General features: G+C 36.7%; 1 protein-coding gene across 2 annotated transcripts in view; it reads left to right on the top strand.

Moving 5' to 3' along the window:
* Hcrtr2 (hypocretin receptor 2) overlaps positions 1-22,912 on the top strand; it is an 89,835-nt gene that overhangs the window by 47,183 nt on the left and 19,740 nt on the right. For both annotated transcript variants that reach the window (XM_020153247.2, XM_020153246.2), the window contains exons 2-3: positions 11,199-11,377; positions 16,423-16,666. In XM_020153247.2, coding sequence (XP_020008836.1) covers positions 11,199-11,377; positions 16,423-16,666 — 423 coding nt within the window. The remainder of the gene's footprint in view (positions 1-11,198; positions 11,378-16,422; positions 16,667-22,912) is intronic.

Raw genomic sequence — 22,912 nt, 5'->3', positions numbered from 1 at the left:
AAAATAAAAATAAAAGATCAATTGTGTAAAATGGCACATAAAATTTAAGGAAAGGTAGACTATACTTTCAGCTAATAAAGATATAAGTTTATACAACGCAATGAAAAGAAGGAAGAGAAATGACTACATGAATTCAAAGGATGCCTAATTTTAAAATAGGTTTAAATTTAAACCCATGAAACATCACATTAATTCTGAAAGGAATCACATCCTAAAGTAGTCATCAAATAGCCTGGTGGAAGTTTGACTTATTAAAAAACAAAAGTCCTACAGAGTAATAATCTACCCTATTTTTAAATTGCCAATAAACAAAAAAAAAGTCTTAAATTTGACACAATGACCTATCTAGTATGGAAAAGAGTCCCAAGAGTACTAAACATTAGCAAAAAGTGTAGAGCAACTACTTTAAGAGGTTCATTGACACCTGCTGGAGAGGGTGAACACAGTAGTATAAGAGCACTTTGGAAAAACTCATCAGCAGTTACCCAGTAATGGTGGTCACGATCACCCTCCTTGGTCACTCAGAGATATAACTAACAGAAATGCACATATGAGTGTGTCAAAAGACAAAGTGAGAATGTCAGGGACAGACATGGTGGTTCACACCTGTCATCCCAGTTACTCCAGGAGGCTGAAGTAGGAGAATCACAGTCTGAGTCAGGCCTTGGGAAAAGAGAGAGACCCTGACAGACAAGCAAAAGCAAAGAGGGCTTGGGATGTAGTTCAAGTGGAAGAGTACTTGCTTAGCATGCTTGAGGCCTGGGTTCAATCCCCAGTATTGCCAAAAAAAAAATGAGAAAATTAATAGTAGCCTACTTTACAATATACTGATTAGAATAAACCAAAATGTTTTTCAATAGGAGAGATTACCAATAACCTACTCAAACATAGGGACACTGTACAGTAATGAAAATGACAGCCCTTCAGCTACTCATGTGACATGAATGCACACATAATGATGAGTGAAAATAGCCATGTAGACAATAACATATATGTTTTTATTCTGCTTAGATGAAGCTTAAAACAGGTAGAAGTTAGTTTGTGTATCACAAGTCAGTGTATAGGTTTCCTTCTGGCTACAGAAGGATATTGGTAGAGAGGGAGCAGGAAGGAAGGTCCTGTCTGCGTTGATGACCACACCTTTTCCTTGGTCTGAATAGTCCTTCCAAAGGTATGATGTTGTTATACTGACTATTTCAGGCTATTATAAAGGCCATCAACTTCTAAAATGCATTTCTAGTAATTGTTCAGTAGAAAGAAAGTTGACTTTGTATATATATATTGTATGCTTTGTATACTGATAGGTTGTATATTATGCATTTGTGGTAGTCACCTTTCTGTTATTAAAAAAAATGCCTGAGATAGTCAACAGGTGGTTTGTTTTGGCTCATAGTTTCAGAGATCTCATCCATGATCTATTGACCTTTTTGTTTTGGGGCCTGTGGTTCGTAGCACCTCATAGAAGAGAGTGGATAGGAGAGCAAAACTACTCACTTCATGACCAGAAAATGAAAGAGAGAAAGAGTAAGGGAACAGGATTCCACAATGGACTTTGCAGAGACGTTTTCATTGCCCTAAAGACCTTCCTCTGGGCCCCCCTCCTGAAAGCTCCATCACCTCCAGTATCATCACCATGGGGAGCAAGCCTTTCCCACATGAACCTCTGGGGGACAGCTAAGATCCAAACCCAAGCAGTATTACTTTATTTCAGCAACTCTGGTGAATTCATTTGCTAAGATTAATAGTTTATCAAGATATTCATCTACACTTACTCACAAAAGTGTTCCCTCTGTGATTAATGGTAGGCTGCATTTAATCATTTCCACATTTCATGACTGATTTCTTTTTATTGTATTATTGCGCTTCCTCCAGCAAAGTCTGAATGGAGAGGAGCACAGGAAGAATTGGTTACTTATTCTTGACCTTAGGGAAAGACACTATGAGACATAGTAAAAAATTTATAGATACCCTTTTTTGAAGAATTTAGCTGTCAATTTCATAATGATGATTTGAAAGTGACAAATTTTTCTTTACCACTGGTTTCTGACAGTTTTATAATATAACAGAGTATGATTTTTCCCATTTTTGCTCTGGTTGATATTTGAAACATTTCTCAAATCTGTGGATAGATACCACAGGTTAATTGGTTTGGGAATTTCCATGCTTAGTACCTTATAAAATATGGCCTCTGCCTCATTTGACTTCTCTTAGGAATCTAATTACTTGTATATTAGAATTTTCACCATGTGTTATATGGTTTTCTGCATTTCTGTTTTATTCTCTGCTCACTAACTTGGATACTCCTCCTCAAAGATTCATTCTAAACTGTTAAATCCATTTGTTATGTTCCAGTTAGCACATTTTTAAATTCTACAACTTGCTTTGAATTTCTTCCATTTATTATCTGTTATACCCCATGACAAAATTTACTTTCTTGAATTTAATTTCTTATATTTTCTAAGAGATTTACTATTTCTTCAATAGATTTTCATCATGTAGCCTTGCTTTCTTGCATAACTATAGATGCATTTAATTGAATAGGTTATGTTTTATATTGAAAAATTGCAGAAATTACTTGATATTCCAGATAGTTTTCTTCTTTCAAGGAGAATTTGCTTTGGCACTGGAGGTGGTCAATCAGTGGAAGCTCTTGAACCTGGGCTTCATTCTTTAGGGCAGTTGTCTACTGCAAATTCACTGCTATTAACGTTCACCTCTTGGCATTGCACCTAAAAGGCAAGGTTGTTCACTTACTTGTTTGAACTTGAACTTTAATTGTTGTCCTCTTTACAGTTTGACTTTTCAAGTTCAGTTAGACTTTTTAGCTTTTCATAGTCTCAACTTCTACTCTCTGTTTTTCTTCTAAATCCTTAGCTAGTACTTGCAAACTGCTAAGACTTGGGAACGCAAGAGGCTCTGAATGTTAGGACCTCTTTCCTGCATCTCATCCAAGATTTTGGCTGTTCAAGTTATTGGTGCCTTGATAACTTTCCCAATGTCTTAAAGACATGTGTGATGCTTCTGATTGTTCTAGGTGGGATGTTTCTTCTATAGCAAACTTATCTGCCATTATCAAAAATATAAATTATGCTAGAATAATGAAACAGGTGTATTCTAACAGTATGTCAATACTAACTACATTTGATATTTCAGAGGACAATTGACACTTCTTGACTATTGCCCAACCAGGTATACTGGCTGAAAATTCATAGGTTTCTGAAGATGTCTTAAGTCCTTCCCTTCTTATGCTCATTCCATCCCTGCATGATCTGAGCCATTAAACTACATTTAATCACTATCTCTATTCTAATGAATCCCAAATATTCATGTGTAAATGAATACCTGGAGCCAAGTAGACGTTGACACTAGGGTAGTTAGCAAGTGTCTTGGATGCATATATATTAAATATATCAGAATTTCTCAGCACCTATTCCTCCTCTCAAACAAGCCCAGTCCATTCTTCTGTCTGACCAGCTCTCTAAAGATTGTTAACTTCTCATAGCCGTCGGACAATGCACCTGATAACAAACATCCCCAGTTCTTCCCATCCCTCTTCCTACATCCAATCCCTTGCCAAGACTTTCTGTTTCAACTTCATTATACTTTTTTGAATTTTTTTTTTTACTTTTCCACAATTTTTGGTTACGATCTTATTTATTTGGAACTTAACCTGCTATCAGGTTAAAAGCGTGTATAATTTCCACACGTTCCCTCGTGTACTGGTCATCCTCTAGTTTAAAATCCATCATTCATTTTTATGGTCTTGCAGGATGAGGTCCAAGTTGTAATGTCTAAATCGTAGTTAGATACTGTAGTGTGGGAAGTAAGAGAGACCTAAGAATTAGTTATAAATTTTGATCATAGCTGTGAGCTACTTCCGTAGCGGTGGGAATTGACATTATGAGTGTTAATAATGACAACTAAGGAACGAGTATGGGAAAAAACACAAGAGAATTGGAAAAATATATAACAAGCATATTTACACACTGAAAGACAGAAATCATGGGTACAAAGGAAACACCAAAAATAATTTCATTCAGAGAAGATGAACAAAAGTCAAAGGATGAGGAAAGGATCCATTACTAATTAATGTAAAGGGTCAAAGATGGGCAGTATGTCCCTGAAGAGTTCACTGGACTGGGTAAAAACTCAGCTACAATTTTGAGTGACTGCGCTAAGGACAGTGACCTACCATGATTTATCTCAAAGAATAAAAACACATAGATAGCCAAGACATTGATATTTCCCCAAAATAGGTTCCACTGAAGCAAAATTTAACTATGTAAGCATGTAGTTATAACTATTAAGAGAACCACAGAGGCTCAGACCACAGCTGCTTCAACCCCCTAACCTTCTCCTCAGGCAGTCCAGGGTGTGGACACACCTATTAATTAACAGTGCTGTGCTGTTCCCTGGCAGCTCCTGTACAGAAGGCTTGACGCCAATTTCTGGTTCAGCCCCTCCCCGTTAGAAATGGAGCCACTCAGAGGCAGTTGACAAGCCTATTTTACCCTTTTCTTCACTGTATTTTTCCTCTCTGAAGAATTTGGTTGGACTAGATTCCCATAAATTATCAGCTCCCTAGAGCTCTAGTTTCATTACTCTCCTCCATGCTTTCCCTCCCTGCACATCTGTGCATGTGCAGATACTGTCTTTCTAAATCTCTTCCTAGACAAATTATTCATTGTGCAGTCTTAATTTTCCCCTACACCACCTCACTGGCATCAATGCCACAATAATACCACAGTCTGCATGAGAATGCCTGCCCACGATCATGTAATGAGCAGGTACCCATGAGAACATATTTTTTGTATTACAGACAAATATTTTGGAGGAAATAAAACCTGGACCACATTTTAAGCATACTGTTTGTGCAGATAGAGTGACTTGTTTTTACTACTTTCCTTTGTCTCGATATTAGATAACCTTTTTGGTGGTACGTGTCACAACACAGATACATTTCTTGGCAGTGCCCCACCTGCCAACCATGTAGAAAAGGAAGTGTCATGGTATGTACTGTTCTTCTCAGACCGAGAAGCACAGACAACCTTTCCAAGGGGTGGAGGTGGAGAATGGGAGTTTGAGACAGGCATAGGGCCCAGAAAGAGAAGAAGGTAAAACTAATAGCAGAAATACAGAGTACTGTCGCCATCGTGATGGGGCAGAGTGACAATGAGAAAAAGGAAAATGCTATGGTAATGTCTTTTCTTCTACCCTTTAGGAGGATATTGACGACCAACTTCCCAGCTTCCTTAATCTATATCCTGTAATAATTCTCTGTTACTCCTTTTATGACCTCATTAAGTGTGGATTATTTAGAAGAGTTAAAGTACAGGCTCTCCCATATGCATTCAGTTTCTTTGTCCCTTTTTGTTTTAATATTTTATTTCACTGTAACTTGCTATTTTGCACTTAATTTTGAACATGTGTGCCATTTTATTCTCTCATGCATTCTTTTTGCTCTAGAAATCAGACTTGAAACAAATATAATACATTTTCGTATGATAAAGAATATTGCAATCAGTTTAATGTGACAAGGTAAACGGTTTCAAAGGCTTTCACTGACACTTTGTGGCAGAGGATGGAACTACAGTATTTTTGGACAAGTTTCCTGAAATGGTTATGTGTGTGTAACATAACATAAAACAATCAAAGATGGTTATCTTATATATCTTCATACCTATGTAATACGCATGGATCTGTAAGTTAAATTAATAAACAAGAAGTTGCAAAACAATACTTTTGTTTCACAAATAAATAACTAAATTTTTTTATGAAAAACCTCAAAGTTGCTGTCTCTGATGCTAGATTGATATATTGGAAATATAGGATTTTTTTAAAACTTGGGTTTTCTTTCACTATTTTAGCTGTTGATAGACTTAGAAAAAACTTGCATAAAATTAGCCATTAAAATTATCCCTAGGCATTTCTGTTTTATGTTTAAAAAATTTGAGGACTGATACTCAATAAGAAAGACTATTATCCAAAAGAACGAAGGTAATAAGTGCTGGTGAGGAAGAGGAAACCTGTGTACACTGCTAATGGGAATATGGATTCAGTCATTATGGAAAACAGTATGGATGATCCTCAAAAATTAAAAATAAAATTCCCATATTATACAGAGATCCTTCGCTGGGTATATACCCAATGTAAATGGAATCAGTATATCCTGAGCTATCTGTACCCCTACGTGGCCTATGGATTTTCTCATGCAGCTCGAGCCTCTTCCATCTATTTGTCTTGCAGAGAAAGGACAGGAGCCAAACATCCTGTCTTACAGAGGAAGAAATGGTAAGTCAATGATGGGGTGAAAGATGAAGGAAGAGATAGATTTTTATCTTCTTGGCAACTCTGACTTTCAGAAACCTCCATTTCAATAAAGTCCAGGTTAAAACTGGCACTGAATTGCATCTGCTCTCTTGCCTTCTATCATCTCTCTCACCCTTCCATGCTTCTGGTTCATGGTGGCAGGCTTTCAAGTACAGACTAACTGCAAATGGACATTAATGATACTGATGTCTCTTGGTTATTCACTGAATGATTTCAAATGCAGTACTAAATTCACATCTTGGAACCTACCAATGATCATCAGGAGACAGTATGTGGAGAATTGGGGCAATGGCTTACTTACGGACAAAAGAATATTGACAAGCAATTAAGTTTTCAGACAGCTCTCAGATTTCACTCAAAAGACCTGAAGAAAATAAATGCTCCTATCTGCAATTAGAGTTTTTAGCTCATTTGAAGAATTTATTAACGGGAGAAGGTACCCAGGCAGCAAGTCAATTTCATTAATAATTATTGCAGAGTATGTTCTACAAGGCATTTTTGTTGTTGGGACAAAAACTGTAGAAATCAAGAAAACTAAGGGAAAGGTAAAGTCCACTGTAGAATGATAAAGATTCTTTATATCAGTAAAGAGATTAAAAATACAGCGTCCATAATATTTCAGAGTAATTTTACAATACAGTTCATAACCATGGAAGGCATGAACTGTTATAGGATTGTAAGGAAGAAAGAAGTGGTGTGGAGTTAGGCTAAGTCGGAAATACTTTGTGAATCAGAAACTTTTTGTTTGGTTGGTTGATAGTTTGGATAATTTGGAAAAGCATTTAACTTTTTAAAAGATGACTGAAATGGAGTATGGAATTTTCCAGACAGAGCAATGTCACGAACAATGGTCTGCGCATGGAATACATTCGATATTTAGTGAGACATGAGATGTAACCTGGGGCTCTAGTATTTTATAAGGAACAAGAGAAAGGGGGAAGCTTCCAGTAGATCAGTGGTAGAATGGCCATCTGAAGATTTTTTTACTCTCTGGAAGAAAACAAAGAACTCCTACTGTAATAAAGAGTTAATGTAATAATGGATACAATACATAAAGCGAAGACAGAGTGCAGAGGAAACTGTCAGGAGGTCACCACTGTAGCTGATGAGCACCATGATCTGCTATTGGGTATTTGGAATCGGAATACAAAGAATTTGGTGGAGTTAGGAGATATTGGGAGATTTCAAGCATCTGTCACTGGGGAGAAAAAGAAAGATATTATACATCAGAGAAATATGAATCTTAGGGAAAGGCAATGAATTTAACTTTGCATGAATTTAGTGTACTATTATAAAAAGGTAGCATTCACTTTGTGAGTGAGTGAATGAAAAAAAATGGATATTTGATTAACATAGACTTGGGAGATCTTTACCTGAAGATGTGTGTGCAGTTCTGGGAAGACTGTTTAGAAACAGGTACGAATAAATTGGAATGTGTTCACAGTAGAGAGACCAGGTTAATGAGAGGCAAAACTCTGCTGCTGTATAAAGGTCTTGTAGTGGTGCTCCCAGAAAAGCAAAGCCCTGTGAAATAAGGATAGCCACATTCCAGAAGTATTTGAATGGACGTAATGTAAACATTATACTTTTTCTATTTTATGGAACAATAACATAATCTAACGTAAAGTACAAATTAAAATTTTACCAACATTTCCAATAATGATCTTTATAGAGTTCTTTTTCCCTTTTTTTGTCTCCCTAGGCATCTAAGGTAAAGATTTAACCTGACATCTGTGCAAGAAAGCTAATTTCTAATAGTTAGATACATATATAACTAACAACAAGTGGCTTGGCTATTAAGAAAGCTTAAAGACCTCAGACCGTCTTATTAGAGACATGAACAAAGCAATCACTCCTCTCTTTGCTGCTCTGGGGAGACCATACCTGACAACATGTGCAGTTACAGGTGGCTCACTAAGAACCATTATTGGTAATCTGGAGCTTGTTCTGAATAAAGGGACCGGAGTGATGTGACATACCAAATCCTGAGCTGAACATGAGGATTTTCAGGACCCTTTCACCTGGAGAAGCAAAGGGGCTGGGAGATGAGCATAGCTGGGTTCTTTAAATATTTGAATAGATACTGTTATGGATTGAATTGTGTGCTGTGAATAGAAGAAAAGAATTCCTACCCTCCATTCTCTCAGAAGGTTGGAAACAGGGTAGTTGCAGTTGTACTTTGTTAAGCTGAAGTCATACTGCACTAGGGTGAATGTCTACCTCAGTCTGATTATTATTCTTATAAGAAAACGTTGAAAGAGAGATGCAGGAGAATACTGTGTGACAATGAAGGCAGAGACTAGACTTGCTTTATGCAGTAGAAAGACTGCCAGATTCCCCAAGGAGTCCCAGAAAACCACGAGAAGCTAAGAAGAGGAAAACAATGATAGATCTACAGGTTTGGGCAGGAAGCCTATCTCTGCTGACATGATAGTTGCAGACCTCCAGAACTGTAAGACATTAAATTTATCTTGTTTTAAAGATACCCAGAATGTGATGCATTTTTATACCAGCTATAGGAAAATAATACAGTACAAGACAAAACACTTGTAAAGTTTATTTGGGGGGTTCTAAGAAAGAATTAAGAACTAGTAAGCAGAAACAAAAGGAAAGCAGATTTCAACTCAGCATGAATGAGAACTTGCTAGTAGTTAAGTCTGCCAGAAAATGAACTCAAGGACTTCAGCAAGTAGAAAATTCTCTATTATAAATGCTCAGAAGGATGGATTGATGACTTTGCAGAGGTAACTATGCATGCATCATTTAGTAGGTTAAACTGAATGATTTCCAGCTAAAATGTCCCATGTCTCTATGTTAGAGTCCCATCAAACACAGGTTGTAGCTTCCTTTACATTTTCTGCTTCAATAAAGAGTTTGTAAGGATGACATAGGATGGAAGATAACATTTCAATATAAGCTCTAGTACTGATTATTTTTTTGTTATCTTATTAGTAGTTTCGTTTTTCTATCCATAGTTACTTGCTTGTTAAAAAGGATAATAAACAGCATTCACTTCATGCGTAATTTTCACTAAAGTAGTTATTAATTTAAAATGCTTAGAAGAAGGCATGGCAGGCAGTAAATCCTGAAGAAGTGTTTATTGAGCATATATTGCTTTAATATTGATTAAATACAATGCATCAATATTGTCTTCTCATCACTGCCACCCCCTATAGTCAAAATGTGGAAAGTTGAATGTCAAATGAGAATTAATTTTATTTTCAAGTCCTGTGCTTGTTCTAAATGTAGGTGTGCACCATTCCATTCATAAGTTGAGAAAGTACCAGAAATATACTTTGGACTATGATAATGAGTTTGTCAATTGCCAGGTTGGGTGTATGTCTGTTTCAAGTGTTTATGGGAAATAAATTATTCAACAGCATTATTTTCAAATAAAAAGACTCTAACATACTCTAATTAAGCTCACCTGAGTTTTAGATAATGTGCTGGAGTTAGAGGAAGATGAGAAGAATTCAAAATTAAACCCTTGGTATCTAAGAGTTGTTTTTTTTTTATTAAACTGACAGCAGTTGGTAGCTGATGTCTAATTTTAACATTAGGAGCCAGCAAAAGCATTTTTCAGTACACGAAACTCTTAATAAATGGTACATAATTTTCTAAAAGCATCCTTATTCAGTACCTTAAATTTAACAAAATGTTCTTTTATTTCTACGCTATGGAAATTTACCAGTCAGTGCACCATGTAGGTGCAGAGGTCACAGCTCTGACAGGTTAATGATACCTCAGGCACAATCACTGTCATTTGCAGTAAAGCAAACCATCTATAGATGTGGGTAGTAGCACGCACACCTATACAATTCTGAAGTCAGTGATTTTGTTGCCTTCATGTACACTAGACAGGCAGAGGACAGAGAATAGGGGAACAGGATGTTCCTTCAGTAAACAGCATCTGAGTGAGACAGCACAGCTTTTAAACTAAGGATGTTCTACAAAGCAATGAGGGAGCCTGCTGTGAACGTATTGAAAAGTGTGCTTGACTGGAGGGTGACCAGAGTGATGTTTAGAGGCCATCAAGGGTGACAGCAAGGAGAGAGGGTTCAGTGTCCAGAGTTTAAGTGTGCTTTTTCATGGCTCCCTCATTTTGATGAGAGAAGGAAAAGACCAGCTTTTCACTTGGAACTCAATCCCAGTTATAAACACTTTTATGCTTTATGAGCCAAATGCTCTTAGACAAGTCCCATGAATTCTCTATATTTGTTACCTTGAGTATAAAATGTGGCTAATAGCAATATACAAAAATAAAAGCTACACACAGCTTCTCTTTCAAAAAAAATAAAATAAAATAAAATGGTTAGCAATGACCTCCCCTAAAGTTGTCAGGATTGAACAATGTAAACCACATAGGGTATGGCCACAGCAGGGGATGAAAAAGTGTTAGTTCTCATCTTCTAAGGGCAAGAATCTTCATGTGTTAGAGGTCACAAGTGCAGATCTGAGGAGTAGATATGGTCCATGACCATGGTCAAGGTAAGCAATTCACTGAAAAGCCTTAGCTCAGCAACTAACTGCTCCTTGAGATTCTCCTACATAGAGTTCTATGGGAATAGAAAGATACAAGTTTGTTTTTTAACTTGTGGGACACACAATTCAAACTCAAGTAAAAACTAAGCACAGCCCTTATGATTGATTGAGGGATGTCTAGCAAGGTAAATTATCTGATTTTAAGCATTTATTCAGCATTTGTTCAGACTGACTGGCTCAGTGAAAACACAACACAGTCTAAAATTCTTTCCTTCTCAATAATATATACATATGGACTTTATGGAGGATTAATTAGGTAGGCAGTGCTTCCTCATGGGTACCTGTATTCGTGGTTTAGTTACAATCCCTTGTTCTTTACCAATCAGTTTGTGTGGCAGTGTGGAAGAATGACCATATGAGGACAGTGACCAACTACTTCATAGTCAATCTCTCCCTGGCTGATGTGCTCGTGACCATTACCTGCCTTCCAGCCACACTGGTCGTTGACATCACGGAGACATGGTTCTTTGGACAACCCCTCTGTAAAGTGATTCCCTACTTACAGGTAACCATTTTTCATACTTTTAATTTCAAATAAACTATTGAAAAACTATTTTCAATTGTAGTCATGGCCCTCTGAAAACTTTATGAAGTAAGAAACAAATCTACTTACCTAAGAATTGTCAAACAAGAAAGGTAATATTTGAGATTTTTTTTTCCCCCGGAGGAAAAAAATAAAGCAAGAGGTAAAAATAAAGCAACAAACTGTCAAATTATCTTGCTGTGTTGTACAAGTATTTGATTTATTTGATTATTAATTTTCCCATTATTAAATAAGGTACTTGAGCAAATTAATAATTCAGTTTCTCCCAGTCCAAATCAGTGAGATCTGTTTTATGCATGGTCTCTTTTCATACTGAGGGATTAAAAGGTATGTGGTAATCAGCACAGTGAACAGAATTTGGTATGAGTTCCAAATCAGACTACCAGATTTGGAATGTCTGTTTGCCATTCTCGGGCGGTATGCTAACAAGTCAAATACACAGGTTGTCTGCAATTCCTTATTTTAAAAGGATAGTAATTTAATGAGATACACTTCATATGGCTGTCCTGACAGCATACTTGAAAAATCTATATAAATGTCTTGACTCAATGATTACTCTCTGCTGATCGTATAAACGTAATATGTTCAAAACGTACATTAGTTACCAGTATCATCAAAAGATGTTTTATTGGTCAAGAGTAAAAACATTGTTTCTATATCTACTTAAGGACAAATGCTTTGAGAGAGTATTAGGTATCTAAAATCATTGGGGAAAAATGATTCACAAGACAGTAAGTGCGGCCATTCCACTCAGACATGGATTTCCTTTGGTACCCAGGCAGTGGTGAAATGTCTTCCCACAATTTTCTTGTACTGCTTGTCTCATTTCATTCAGTTCCCAGATTGTGATATTTGCAGGAATATAAAATAGGCTTCTGATAATAGAAATATGGGAAATGCCACAAATATCCCACTAGAAGAAATTATTTTGATTATTTATTTGGAACTGATACGTTACAAAGAGATCTTCAACTCAATAGCTTTAGTGACAGTTTACAGAGAGAACTGAAAAGTTTTAAGGTCAGACATCACTTGCAGAATAGCAGAAAATGCCATAGAAGTTATAAGCTTCATCCATACATTGTGGTTAACTATTAGATGAGTTTGGGTCAGCCTACTGAAAACCATGAATGTATTAAAAAAAATGAATGAAGCAAATTTTGAGAGAAATAGTGCAATGAGAAACAGAAAATATCCTCATAGAACAAAATTCAGTAGTAAATGAATGACTGTCATTGTATTTGCATCAAGACGCTGGGAAAATTATCAGTCAAGAACAGGAGGAATAGGGAAAGGGAAAGAAGCCTAAAATTTGAATGTGGTTGATGTGCCCACTGTAGAGGAGTGAAAAAAGTAACCTTAAACTGACAGAGTCCACTCTGGGAAGGAAAATAGGAAGTAGTGAAGAGATCTGGTAGAGATGAACCAACTCGTGTTGTAACACACATGTGCATGGAAGCAATGGTAGGACTCTCTCTATATAGCTATCCTTATCTCAAGCTACAAAAATGCTATGTCTTTCTTATTATCTCTTATGTTTTCTCTTCAACAAAATTGGAGAATAAGAGGGTGGAACAGGTTCTGCCCAGCAGCAAGGGGGTGGGGGATAGGGTGGGGGCAGAGGGGAGAGATGCCCCAAACAATATATACACATAGAAATAAATGTATAAACAATAAAAATGAATGAATAAATAAATTCTAATGTTTTACTACCTCTGTGGTACTTCCATCAAATTTTATTTTTCTTGGTTTCAATAATTACCAAGGGGGAAATTCTGGGGATCATCTAAGTTTTAGGATGGCTTCAAGTCACCCAGAATCTTCAACTAACTGAAATGACTACATGTTATCTCTTGGAACTCGGAGCTTTGGTGAGGAGTGACTGATGAGGTTAGGGTTCAGCACCTTTGGTGGGTGCTGTCCGTTTCTGATGCACAGTGATACCTTGCTGCAGAGCAGGCATTTTAGAGTCTCCTGTGAGCACTAAAAAACTATATTCTTGCAGCAGAGTGTGACCAGTGAGTGATGAAAGGCATGAGTCTCTCTTCTATTCATCGAGATTGTTCTTTCACCAGAATAAGCACAGTTTATTCACAAGCACTACAGTTGAAGGAGCGTTTCCTCCTCCAGAGAGGTCTTTCTGCTTCTGTATAAACAGTGCCCATTGTTATAGACTCCTGAGGTGAGTATCTTCTCCTTAGACTAAATAGAAAATAACAAGGAATCACAGAATGGCAAAGACTAGAGCCATCCACGAACACACTCAATATTACTTCCTAGTGGAAAAGAGTAGGTACACAAACCAATCCATGCACTGGCAAAGCTGGTGTCTCCAAATTACCCACATGGTATTGCTTTTCTTTTCCCTGGAATTTTCCTAAATGCAACAAACAGGTGCTAACGATACAATGGATTCTTCATCTAAATTTCAGTAACTTACCCCAGTTGTGTTAGTCTGACTCTAATGAATCTTATCCCTGATACATTTATGTCATACTGAATATTTTTAAACATATTGCATAATGTCTAGTCTTTTTATAAGATTATTCATTTGCATTTAAGATTCTTTGAGCATTTACTCATTTCCTATGATTTGTATGTTCTTTTTCTTCTACGTACAATACAATCTTTTAGATTTATGAGTTATATACTATAATACTTTGGCAAGTGCTCAAGCAACTAAAAATCTCACAAATATAATAAAGCTTAGCTGAATAATTAAAATGACCTTTTTATATCTTTAATAATTCTGTATTTCAAAGACTCAACACTTATTAGGGTATTAAATGAATAATTATCATGTATTTAACTCATTGACAGAAGCAATCAGCTACTTTTTAGAAGCATCCCTGGGCAAGGAAATGTCAGGAAAACAATAGCAAAACCCAAGCGAGATGTAGGTGATGGATTGTGGGTGGTCAGAGACTCTCCCACTCTCTCAGTCATGTTTTACCATTGCCCAATCTATTAATGCCTTTCATCCAAATTTCTGATTTGGCAAATTTTCTATACCTATCATGTTTCTTTGAGATCTTTTTGGCCTATCTATAGATTCACATAAAGCAGGGATTACCAAAGGAAATCTCCAAGCATTACCAGTACTTAGGTGCCCATGGTATGGGTGAAACACTAGGTACCTGAAGGCCAAGATTATTCCCATGATCTCACTCCATTCACAACATTTGTAATCCACACTGGATTCATTTTCAAGAGATTTACTATCAGACTGACATGAGCTAATGTCAGAATCTAGATGAAAAAGGCACCCCGACGTGCACTCCTCAAAGTAGCAAGGAGTAGCAAAGCTCTCATTTGTAATCACTTATGATGAGATGAGATAGATCTTATATCCCACCAAGAAAATCTTGTAAATTAGATGTTAATCACACACTAATGTGTCTTATTCACCTGAAAATGTGGAAGTTGAAGCAGTGAATATTAAATCACTGACTATCAAGGGTACATTGGATGGATTCTAGTGTTAGAGTCAACAGATTCATCCCACAGTTAGACTCATACCAGCATTTTCTCTCACTTTGCTGCACAACAGAGAAGGTACTGCATCTTGGGTCACTCCTGACACTGGGTGTCGCCATTTAAGTGCTCTGATATGATCTATTATTACTGAATAGTAGTAGAAAATACTGAAAACAGTGTTTGAATTTAAAGTGTTTAACTTAGTTTTAGAGAAGAAATGAAATTCGGTGAGCTGAAAAAGAGAGTTGAAGGCACTCTAACCTAGCACCAAAAAATTCTCAGAAGTCATCAGCCAACCCGAGCTCACTCCGGTAGAGTCTGGCCCTTTAAGGTGACCCTTAGAATTTGCAATACTTACGCTAAATTAATATTCCTCTATCACTATTCCTTCCTGAAAAGCAATCTGTTCCAATTAAAATCTAGACCTCCAGGTTCCAGAATGAAAAGGAAAAGTAATGGTATAATTATTGTTATTATTAAAATCATAGCATTTGGAAACACCTAGCAGCCTTGGGCTTGTATTTTACTTCTCAAGTAACTACCAATTCAATAAAACCAATGTTCCTCCCAGTATAAAAATTCATTAAACAGAACTATATAAACTTATTGTGTGTCAGTAGGAGTACTTAACCTGTTTCTTTGTTATTTCTTTAAAGTTCTAAGTTAAATAAATACTTTATAACAGTGTTAATTATTTAGGAATTTGGGCTGGGTAAAGTTGTCTGATTTTTTTAGGCAATTCTTATGCTAGCAGGCAGAAAGCTATAGTCCAGAGACCAATAAACAGAAGTCTTTTTTTTTTAAACAAGACTGATGCCTTTCTTTGCATGTGGCATAGTGGAAATCAATCAATGTACAAATATCCCTTATTTCCTGGAAATATGAAGTGATGTACCTATGATTCTACATGCTTATTAGATGTCATTTCAGGCAACTTCCTACATCATAATTATTACTCTTTTTAAGCTAAAGAGAATTTTCTAGATCAAAATTTTACAAGCTTTCTGTCTCTCCATTTGAGGTTATGATTTCCCCAATCAGTAGAAAAACTGCAACACAAAATCATGATAGTCATTCTTCAAAGGATATCTTATTAGCAATGAAAACATTTAGCATAAAAATTGAAGAGTTTTCAAAGCATCTTTCTGCATGCCTAACACGAAATACACATTCTTCTAATGCATTTCTTTTTTTTTTCTTTTTTCCTTTTTTGCAGTTTTGGGGCTTGAACTCAGGGCCTTCACTTTGAGCCACTCAACAGCCCTATGTTTGTGAAGGCTTTTTTGAGATAGGGCCTCCTGAAATATTTGACAGGGCTGGCTTATAGCCTCCATCCTCCTGATTGCTGCCTCCTGTGTAGCTAGGATTACGGGCGTGAGCCACCTGCACCCAGCTTTTTTTCTCTCTTGACATGTTTTCTTAGAATGGAAATCACTTGCAAGAACTAGGTTTGGTCAACCTTGAATTTGCTTGTCTGTGTGACCCTTTGACCCTGGCAACCCTCTTCTATTGTGTTCTTCTTCCTCTAGACGGTGTCAGTGTCTGTGTCTGTCCTCACCCTGAGTTGCATTGCCTTGGATCGATGGTATGCCATCTGTCACCCTTTGATGTTCAAGAGTACAGCCAAGCGGGCCCGAAACAGCATCATCATTATCTGGATTGTCTCCTGCATCATAATGATCCCCCAGGCCGTCGTCATGGAGTGCAGCACCATGCTCCCAGGCCTAGCCAATAAAACCATGCTCTTCACGGTATGTGATGAGCACTGGGGAGGTAAGTGATGGCCTGCCAACTAGGCTTTGACTAGCATAGTGGCTGTGAAACTGGACTCATATACTTTATCAGCGTTTGTCAACACAGCTTTGCAAAAGTGTGAAAACCAAACACAAGTCCAAAAGAATTTCACAAAATAACTCCACCCATCTGATTCTTTGGAAATTCTATATGCACTACCTTCTAGTTTTCGTATTATTCTGAAAGGAAATGAAATCAGGAGCTTACTCTAAAATTCAGGTTTGCTTACGTTACTTTCTCTTGAATTCTTTAAAGCAAAGAAAAAGACAATAATACAATTCCGAAAACATATTCTAAAATGATGAGCGTGATTCAACACGATGTTGTCTCAAGTGTCAGGGTCACAAATGGACTTAAAAATCAACTGTTGTTATTTTTTCAATTTAAAACTATGTCCTCGGAACATGACAGATGCATGTGGATCTATGCTGTCCTCTGATTCATGTCTAAATTTCTCTATTCTTGCTATATTCAGCTGATGAGCTTTATCTCTGGGATAACTATTACCAGATTTTTAAAAAAATCACTTCTGAACCATTTCTGTTTTCCATTCAACAAGTGCGATAGTAAAATGTAAACAAACAGAAGTCTGGAAGCTCATAAGCCAGTAATTCAAAGCTCAAAAGCTCACATCTGTGGGAACATTTCTGTTCATGACTGAGCAGCAGGAAATTGCATGAAATTTAAAAAAAACAAAAAGAAGTAGAAGATAGTCTGACCTCTTCTGGTATGCTGCCCAACGCCCTCCCCAATACGGGGATACTGGGATTTGAACTTATGGCCTCACACTTGTTAGGCACATGCTCGAACGCTTGAGCCACCCTGCAGCCCCACTGGACTTGCCTCTTCTGGACAAGTGTGTTGCAAGGGCTCATATTTAGGGAATTTAAACATTAATAAAGGAGTTGTTCATTAGAAATATATAGACCCTGCCTCAAAAAGCAGACCTCAAAAAAAAGAGAGAAAGAGAGCTGTATCAAAAAGTGGTGCCTTCCAGGGATTGCTTATGGAGGTAGCATTTTCAAACACATGAATCTGTGAATTTGTGATAATTCCTAACTTGTATTTTTATTGGAACACAAAAAGGAGAAAAATTCAGTGATTGAAAATCTGACAATATTCCTTCAGTACAGAAGGTGCCAATTAAAAGCTACTGGGATAATTGCATATAGGACTGTAGGATCTAAGATAATTAAAAATTCCACAATACCCCAAATAGTAAAATCTTTTTGTTAAGATTTACTCTTCCCTTGTCATACTGCTATTCTTTTGCTGTATTTTTCTGGATCAACTTTAATTATCCCACATTCCCCTTTCATATTGTGCAGACAAAAATGAAATGAATGTTTGCTACATAGGTGCTCTACCATTTGAGCCATTCCACCAGCCCTAAAAACAAAATGAAATGAATGGAAAACTCCAAAATGGTATTTTTCCTAAGCGTCTTATGTTCCATTTCTTTAATGTTTGAGTAACATCTTGAGTATTTAGTGTGCCAGGCAGTGTGCCAACTTGAAGAGAAATAGGCTCTGCTAAGGAAACACATTCCAGCAAGTTTGGCTGAAAGGCAAATAAACAAATGTTTATATATTTAGATACAAAGTGCCAGGGACACAAATCAGATATAACTCAATCCCAGACATTTGAACTAAAGTTTGCAGAGGAGTTGCTAATATTTCAGCAAAGCATTAAAGATCAGCAGAAATTCTGCAGACAGAAATCCTGTGTCCCAGGAAAGGAAGTGTGTCCTAAGGAAGGAAAAATTGTGTCCCAGGAAGCAAGAAAATCCACTCAGTGGCCACCACATCTTAAGGAATAAAGAAAGGCCAGAACTCGTATCTTTGGGCTGGCATTGTGGTACACACCTATAAGCCCCTAATCTCAGCTACTCAGCAAGCATAGGCAAGAGGATCAAGGCCCCAGGCCAGCTCTGGGCAAACACGCAAGACTCTATCTGATAAATAACTAAAGCTGGGGGCATGCCTCAAGTGGTAGAGCTCTTACCTAGCAAACTGTAAGCCCTGAGTTCTATACTACCTTCTCCCCAAAAATTATAGATTTTGAAACATAGGGACAAATAGTCTTAAATAATTAAGTTTGGAAAGAAGGTGGGTTGAGGATGGATTGTGACATGGTGACACATTTCTTCCACAATTCCTTATAGTAAGTGATACTTGGAAAACAGCCTAAAATCTCTTTTAGTTAATTAGTAAATAAATTGAGCCCTATAGAGATTGAATTATTTATTCAAGGTTATAACACAATAAGCAAAGCTTCCAACTCAAAATTTGGGATCCTTGAAGATGATGGAGATAGTAATTAGGTAAAATACCTATCATTCAGTAAACGTAGTAATACATTTTCTAACGTATTTTGACATTAAATTTCACTTACATGTTTATAGCTTCTAACAGAAACTCTTTTTGTGGCCCCAAATAATCAAGTACCATTAACTCATATTTAACAGAAATTTTGCCAAGTTACAGAAACTATGTTGTTTTAAAATAGCAATAAATATAAATCCATGAAATTCACCCCCACCTCTAGCATCTTATTATCTGACTTTAGTGTAAGAAATAGCCCAATTTTTATTGAATAGCTACAAACCTATACTTGGTCTCCTGAAGTCATTTAAAAAAACTATTTGAAAGTGATCATATAACAGTGCACAATGACTTAAAATGCTTTAAAGGCTAAAATTAAGTGCCATTGATTCACCCACAAAATCAAACAATAAAAGCTGTGAATCAGCCTTTCACATACTCAGTGGAATTGTTAATCGTTTCATGTTTTCCAGAATAATGTAAAGTAATTCAAAATTGGCTCAAGCCATTTTGCTCATTAGGTATTTCATTTATTTAAACGATTTTCACATAGCATGGGCTCTATTCATGCAAGCTATTTAAAATTCCACATTCAACATAAAAAGTTAAAACTCAGCATTTGTGTGATCATCATAACTAAAAGTACTGTAGGAAGGCATATTTATAATGTCACTCCTCTAAAATTCAAATATCTTTAAAAAACCCACAACCATTTCATCCATGTTTAGAACACTTGCTGTGAAATGTAGTGCCTTCCATTTAAGATTAATTCATGTCTGTATTTCTCACTTCTTATCATTTTTCTAAACTCAATAAAAATTCAGTTATAGAAGTGCAGTGATACAATCATTGTCCTACAAGAAATGTCACAGTGGAGAGGAACTCGGAAAACCATGTGGTCCGTTGACCCCTTCTATCAAACACTTTTGGGAAAGTCCTGTAGATGCCGTCTCACATGTGATAAAAAATAAAATAAAATAACCCAGAACTTTGTCTTAATGAAATATTACCAAGAATACATAGTCATTTATGGGTAAATGATTTCTGAAACAAGAAATTCATCAGGTTTGCTGGCTTGCTCAAAGAAATAATCATCCCATTATTTATTGACCAAATGTTTCTGGACACTGGAGATTGGTGACATCGCTCCTCTTGAATTATACAAACCATTCTTCGGTGGTTTGAAAAAAAATAATGAAGCCCTTCTTTACAGTCAATGTAATTATGGCCTCCGGCCCAGTAAGAGGCTTTGAAAACATTTAAATATGTGTATACGTGTGCTGATTAGATTAATTGGAACATTTATTAAAACAATTATTAGGGGAGGAGATAATAAAACATATTAAAAATTCAGGTACATTTCAGTTACCTGTACATTTTGAAACAACAATTTGAATATTGGCCAGTTATGTTTAATACACTCCTCAATTCTGTCCCTGACGAGTGTAGCATGAAGAGGAATGCTTATAGTTTTTGGATAACTAGATTCACGTGCTGACTGAATAATGAACCTTTACTCATCTGAAGAATATTTTGTTTTGCCCATCTAATGCATGACGGTACACTTTAATCTCTGATTTCAAAGACCATATAGTGATACCCATTTGTTCCTTATTTGTTAATTTGGTATTTATAACATGTATATATGCAAGAATTTATTTAGATTACTGCCAGCAGCTGAATAGACCTGCAGATTTTTAATGGTTGTCCATCTTTGAAATGCTGTTTTCTGAGTTAGGTAGTGCTTAATTGAAACACGTTGTATGTGGCTTCTATCTAGGTTATAGATAGAAGACATTGCTTATCCAGCGCAGGAACATTTTAAAGATGTTTTCTACACTCATAATTTAAATTTTCAGTGGCATATCTGAGTTTTCAATTAGCTTAGATTCTAAGCATGAAATGAGGAATTTAAGACTATCATGTTTCTGTCATTATCTGTTACAATCTCCTTATTAAAACAATCTATCCTAGACTGGAACTGTAATTTTGCTCAATCAACTTTTCTCCATATGAGTGCTCATTATCGTAATATGCATTTGCCAACCAGTTACATTTTCCCAGCTCTTTATAAATATACCAACAGCAGAATGTACGTTTACTTCCATCTGCTCAGATCTCCAAACTCTCACAGTAATGATATCCATCACTGTGAATGAAAGCAACAACAAAAATGTCGCTCACCAAACAAATCTCACCCCTTCCTCCACTCCCTGGATTTAGGCTGATGCAGACACCAGGCCTTCACAGGTGTATGTGCTTCAAAGGAATTTTTTTTTATGCTGAAACCTCATATGCCACTTTCTTCAAAACAAATAAAAGTTCAAAGCCACTCAGGTTCCTGAGAAGTGCTGAGGTCACCTTCCAGCTCCTTTGAAATTGGCCCATCAGATGCTGCCTGGCTTTAGCACTTCAAAGGGACATGCTTTTTCGTAGTCTTCTCTTGGGGCTGCTTGAATTCCATCACTTTTTATGTAACTGGCCAGTTTTATAGGATAAACTTGAAAGGAATTAGAAACTGATGATTAGGTGAGATCTTCCAGGGCCAAAGAGGCTAAGCATGACACCTAGATGGGCTCTTGGACCTCCCATCCAAATACAAACCTGCTGGTGCTCTTGAAGATTAAGATGGAGGAAAAAGACACCAAGAACAAAGACATGGCATTAGAATAGAGGGTACTAGACTCAACCAACTTTGCATGACAAGCTATGGCACCAAGGCTGAAGAGGAATTAAGCTCACAGATGTGTATAAATGTGTTCAGTAAGAGTTAAATGCACCAACAGAATAAAGAGTTACAGAATACTGGTGGGAGGAGGTAGGGTAAGAGAAGAGGGTAAAAGAGGGTGAATACGGTTGAGGTACTTCCCATACATGTATGAATATGGAACAATGACACCTGATGACGTCATTTTAAGAAGGGGAAGAGGAAGAGGGAGAATGATGGAGGGAATGAATCAACCCCAAACACTGCAAGCATTTGTGGAAATGTCACAACTAAAGCCCCGTACAACTACTATATACTAATAAAAATGTCTTAAAAAGTTAGTGATAGACATATCTTAGAAATGCTAAAATGTTCATATTAACCCACAAGGCGATTAACATTGTATTGGTTAGTAAATGCCTACTGTATGATAGATGTTATCTGTGTATTCATTAGCATGTATTAACATACAAAGAAATTTCATGATGACATTTGCACACATGCATGTAATGTACGATTAACTTTGGCACGCCCTAGAAGTCTCACTTTCATTACATACATGCACACTCACCCACAGACACACTGTGCTTAACAAGGAATTTTGAGTAGGTTCCAGGAAGCCAACGAAAAGAATCATCAAAAAGGTATCATTTTTATTTTTCTACATTTGCAGTTGTGAAAAGAGCTTCCAACTAAGATTAGCCTTCCATTTCTCAGGGAACTTATACTATACTGGGGAGGAATTAATTGAATTTATACTCACTTCTATTTTAACCAAAGTTTTAGTAATTAGTTTTTTATTTTGGCATGCTGGGATTTGAACTCAGAGCCTTGCACCTGCTAGGCAAGTTCTCCACTACTTTGACCACATTGCCTGCCCTTTTTGCTTTAGTTATCTTTTCTGATAACGTGTCATACATTTTGGTGGGGGCCTGAGCTAGGCTCAGACACTGGTCATCCTTTCTCCCTTTCTGAGTAGCTAGGCTTATAGCCATGAGCCAACATTCCAGGCTTGTTGTTTGAGATGTGGCCTTGTTAACTATTTTTGTTCAGGCTAACCTTGAGCAGCAATCCTCTTATCTCTACCTCCCAGGTAGGTGGGTTTACAGGCATGAGCCTCAGTGCCGGGCTAGTCATTAGATTTTGATTAAGTCTTTGAATAAATAATCATAAAAGACAATCCAAACTCATTTT

The sequence above is a fragment of the Castor canadensis genome, chromosome 8 (genome assembly GCF_047511655.1).
Source record: "Castor canadensis chromosome 8, mCasCan1.hap1v2, whole genome shotgun sequence".
Lineage (NCBI taxonomy): Eukaryota > Metazoa > Chordata > Mammalia > Rodentia > Castoridae > Castor > Castor canadensis.
The sequence above is the reverse complement of the archived record's forward strand: the minus strand, read 5'-3'. Positions and strand labels throughout refer to the sequence as shown.